A 4,887-nucleotide genomic window follows, 5' to 3' on the forward strand; every position below is an offset into this window, starting at 1 on the left:
GCACTGTTTATCCTCTACCTGCCGCTGCCAACAAGCCACGGTTATTCGTGTTAGATGGTATCCGGCCTCACGCCTCTGCGCTAGCAATGTTACACGCTCTTTTTTTTTCTTTTTTACCCCCGACGAACAGTTCGGCCGCGAACCAGTCTAGCCAGAGGTCAAAAATCTGAGGCGGGCGCAGGCCATAAGCATATTTTTGCAAGCGCCAGCATAATAAGCAATGTGATTACATTGTATCAACGACGAACCAGACAATTGCGTCTAGACAATCGCCTGTCCTGCAGGTGTACTGTGGAGGCGTATGAACGCGGCGATGAGATGTTTCGAAGCGCCAAAACAATTGTAATAATAAAAAAATGATTGAAATTTCTTCCTGTTTTGCATGTATTTTGTTAAAAATTTGTTTAAAAATACGCGTACACACATGCGCTCCCGAAGGGTCGGTACGGAACGCGGGACCACATGGGCAAAATTACGGACGTCGGTCACCCTGATTCGCTAGCTAGCCTGCACTGCACCTGCTCAACTGTTTCTGGATCCGAAGCGAACTGCCAGCTGTCTCGAATTTCGCGCTAGAATAACTGAACTTTCCATGAAGATTGATCAGTATTTTTAATCCGAAGTTTAATATTAAGTGCTTGCTTAAGTTTATTTATTGCATTTCTCTGCTCTCTTTATGCAACGAAATATATACTGAACTAGTCTTAGGCCACCGCCCACAGACGCATTTTTCAAACGATGAAACGATTGAAACGATCTGAAACGATGAAACGATCTGTAGGTGTGCGGGCTTCATTTGTAGACGCATTTTTTTTATCGGACGTAATTTCCTTTTCTTTTTTCCCATTGCCAAAATCAAACAATGTTTTGATTTTGACCGATTTATGGTTGACGCGGATTTTCTGTGGGTGTGCGCGTGACCTTGCGAAAGATTGAACAGCGGTTGTAGCGAGTGGCTTGTGTAAATTTCCAACTCAATTCGCATTGTTCGCTTGATTGTTCGCTTGACGCATTGATTTATTTTCTCAGCTCTGGCATATTCAGGCCCCGCACCCTACATCGCTCATCGTTTTCATCGTTTCCTCGTTTGCTAAAAATCGTCTGGTAGTGCGGTTGGCCTTTGAACATGGCCTGACTTTTTCTTTTTAAATGCATGCGTACCAAGGCTGACTTTGGTTGAATAAAATTATGGTTCTACTTTTATCTTATTAATCTGCAATATTTTATTTTAACAGTTTCAGTGCCTGCCAGACATTTTAACTTTCATGAGATTAAATTGTATATGTTATTTTAACATGAAAAGCCAATGTGGTAGTTGTTTTAGGACATTACTTGTTTTAAATTTGCTTATGCTCTGTGACTTTTGATCTTCTTGAACCGTCTGAACTGATCGATAGCATCGTGCACGCGCGTGTTTAGATAAATAATGAGTGAAAGTAGCAAAAATGGTATGCGATCTGGTTTTGAAAATTTTGATGACCGTGGAATGGATAATTCAAATGTATGCCTCAATCATCAATGTCAGTTGTGTTGCCATTGTGTGGTGGTTTGTTTAAAGACTTGTGCAAGTTTCATCAGACGGCCAATTTTCAATCATGAAATACAATAGAATTGAATAAAGATTTTAAAATGTTTTTCTTTTGTTTTTTGTCGGGGCCACCAGATTTCATTTTCGGGCCAGCCAAAAATTGAAAATCAATGATTTTGCGTGGCCCGATCGCGGCCACTTGTAAAAAAAAAGTGGCTTCGACCTTGATGTACCTATAAGCATATAATCCTGCAACCGCGGTAAAAACAACAAACTAGTGCCACAACAACAACAACAACAACAACACAACAACAACAACAACAATAATAATAAAACTGAACAACAACAACAACAACAAAAACAACAACAACAACAACAACTAGTTTGAGATTCCCAACGAACTGAATTGGCTGCGAGAAAGAGTACCCGTTCTAATTGTATCGTGTGGCTTTTTTTCATGATCGCGGGTGAATTTACAGTGTAACGGTCTCACATGGGTTTTCTCGTAGCGGAACGACGGACATCACTTGGATTTGACTGGCACCCTGAGTGTTTACGATGTGAGGAGTGCAGCAAGCGACTAAATCCCGGTCAACATGCTGAGGTATATACTGTAAACACATGTTACAATTACCGTATAACATACATAAACATATATGCTAAACTGGTAAACACATGTTACAATAGCCGTATGCATACATATAAACACATACATTAAATTGTAAAACGCACCTGCTTACAATGCTGCTATGCTCATTACAAAACAAAACTATTGTAGACACACGTTACAATGCCGTATGCATACAATAAACAATATGCATAACTGTAAACACATGTTATAATGCCGTATGCATACAATAAACAATATACATAATTGTAGACACACGTTATAATGCCGTATGCATACAATAAACAATGATGCCATAAACTGTAAACCACATGTTACAATGCGTCTGAGGTCAGCCTGTCCGCCACGCGCGCCGTTTAACCACATCGCTGTCGTCGTTTCAGCACAAGGGGATTCCTTACTGCAACATGCCGTGCTACAGTACGCTGTTCGGGCCCGCTGCGTTCGGTTACGGATTCAAGACCGAGGCGCACATGAGCTACAGCAAGCGGGAGCTCAACCCTTCATCTCCGCTCAAAACGTAAGCGCGGAGACGCTGACTCTACGCCCCGCGTCTTTCGCGTTTGTCGACGCTGTATATCGGAGAATGATTAGTAGCATTCCTTCCTTCGCCTCTCTTGTTAGGATTAGGGATAGAGTTAGAGTTAGGATTAGGGGTTAGAGTGAGTGCTAGGGTTAAGGTTGGGGTTAAAGTTAGGGTTATGGTTAAAGATTTTCAATTTCTTCGTCTTGAAACACACGTGTATCAGCGGCGAACAATTGGCAGTGTTTCTTCCCATGCCTCTTTTGTTAGAATTAGGGTTATGGTTTGGGTTGGGGTTAAGGTTAGGAGGGGGGTTACGTTAGGGTTATGGTTAGAAATATAAAACAACATTCTATTACAGTGATTATGTAATAACTACTTATGGAGGTGTTCGTCTTTGTTTCAGCGATGAGATTCTTGTGAAACTGAAGGCATACAATGCCTACTATGAGGGCAAGGCTGGTCAAATCACACACAGAAATGTAAAAAAAAAACTAGCTTACGAAGTGTAACATAAGCATTGATATCATGATAGCATGTAATATAAGACTTGATTTCACGTCTGCAATGAAACATTACACGTTACACATGTCATAGTTATTTTAGAGCTGATTAGAGAATGAGTTAAGTAATGAGAGGATGATAGAGAAAGAGAAACACAGAGAGAGAAAGACAGGATAGAGACGGAGAGAGAGAGACGATGGACGACAGAGAAGAAAGAGAGAGAGAGAGAGGAGCAGAGAGTAGACAGAGAGAGAGAGAGAGAGGAGAGAGAGAGGACAAGAGAGAGAGAAAGAGAGAGAGAGATAGAAAGAGAGTAGATAGATAGAGAGTTGAGAGAGAGAGAGATATGACAGAGAGACGAGATGAGAACAGAGGCAGATGGAGAGAGAGATGAGAGAGAGAGAGAGAGAGAGGAGGGAGAGAAGAGAGAGAGCAGAGGAGAGAGAGATAGGAGATAGCTGGATAGAGAGAAGAGTCGACGCCCGATCGCTGGATGGAGACCTGCACGGAGGAGATTGTGAGTCTAAGAGACGGAGAGGACCTGAGTGGAGAGAGAGAGAGAGAGAGAGACGAGCGCACCCATCCCAGGTTGTGGAGAGAGAGAGAGAGAGAATTAGAGAGAGCAAAAGAGAAGAGCCATAGACAGAGAGAGAGAGAGGCTAGACAGAGCAGAGAGCAGAGAGCTAGGCCACAGATAGACAGAGAGAGGCAGAGAGAGAGAGAGAGAGAGCGAGGACGAGCGAGATAGAGAGTGTAAAGCGACAATGCGAAGAAGCAGTGTGACGGCGCCGTGTGTTGAAAATGCGTTGCAGAGGAACGGACGCTGCATACTCGAGGGCATCCTCAAGATCTACTGGGGAGTCAGTCGACTCATCTTCCTGCGCGAGAAGGACAATGTTCCGCTGTCGTCGTTTCGCAGAGGGCGCCGCCTGACAGCCCGTCGACAACGACGTCGACGTGCGTACCACCGAGCACAGTGGTGCCGCCGCCGCCGACGGAGCGGCCGCGCGGAAACAAGAGAGCGCCGAAAACGTGAGCTTATGCACGCGCGCAAGTGTGTGTACGTACATGAGTGCGTGTGGGCGTGCGTGCGTGTGTTTGTACATGTATTTATGTGTCACGTCCGGTTCAGTAAGTTCTTTGTAAAGGATTGCTGTAAGCTAACATGTATTGTTGTTGCTGTAAGCTGTTGCTGGATAGTTTAGGGAATTCCTACTACTTCTTCCTTCCTTCTACTTCTACGTCCTTCTACTTCTTTTAATTAAAAAAAAAACTGTTTCCTTCTACTGCCTGCAGGTGGTGCCACCGGACGCCGAGGTTCCCGTCACCAGCGGAGGGGAGGTGTGGCCGGGAGTGAACAACCCCTACCTGACGATCCATCCACGCCTCGGCCTGAACTCGCATCGCTATAGCAACGATGACTCGCCCACCTCAGACTCCAGCTCAAACGCAAGCACGCCCGGTGAGCGCACGCAGAATAGCATGTGCTCACACATATATACATATATATATATATATATATACATATGTATATGTATATATATATATATATATATATAATATAAGATGATGTAACACAGCGTAATGTTTAGACGGAGGGATGGAGGGAGCAGAGGGGGAGGGGAGGGAGGGAAGGAGGGAGGGAAGGGAGGACACCGCGCACGAGTGGTGAAAGGTGCCGTACATGAGGCATGAAGACTCCGT

The 4,887-nt window shown here is 44.2% G+C and overlaps 1 protein-coding gene across 1 annotated transcript in view; it reads left to right on the plus strand.

Moving 5' to 3' along the window:
* Positions 1-4,640, plus strand: part of LOC106817616 — a 4,986-nt gene extending 346 nt beyond the window's left edge. Inside the window, exons 2-6 of the mRNA XM_014822294.1 lie at positions 2,038-2,132; positions 2,540-2,676; positions 3,086-3,161; positions 3,996-4,215; positions 4,480-4,640. Of these exons, the coding sequence (XP_014677780.1) occupies positions 2,038-2,132; positions 2,540-2,676; positions 3,086-3,161; positions 3,996-4,215; positions 4,480-4,595 (644 nt within the window). The 3' untranslated portion in view covers positions 4,596-4,640. The remainder of the gene's footprint in view (positions 1-2,037; positions 2,133-2,539; positions 2,677-3,085; positions 3,162-3,995; positions 4,216-4,479) is intronic.
* Positions 4,641-4,887: the final 247 nt, after the last annotated feature.

This window comes from Priapulus caudatus, unplaced genomic scaffold, assembly GCF_000485595.1.
Source record: "Priapulus caudatus unplaced genomic scaffold, Priapulus_caudatus-5.0.1 Scaffold1796, whole genome shotgun sequence".
NCBI classification, from domain to species: domain Eukaryota; kingdom Metazoa; phylum Priapulida; class Priapulimorpha; order Priapulimorphida; family Priapulidae; genus Priapulus; species Priapulus caudatus.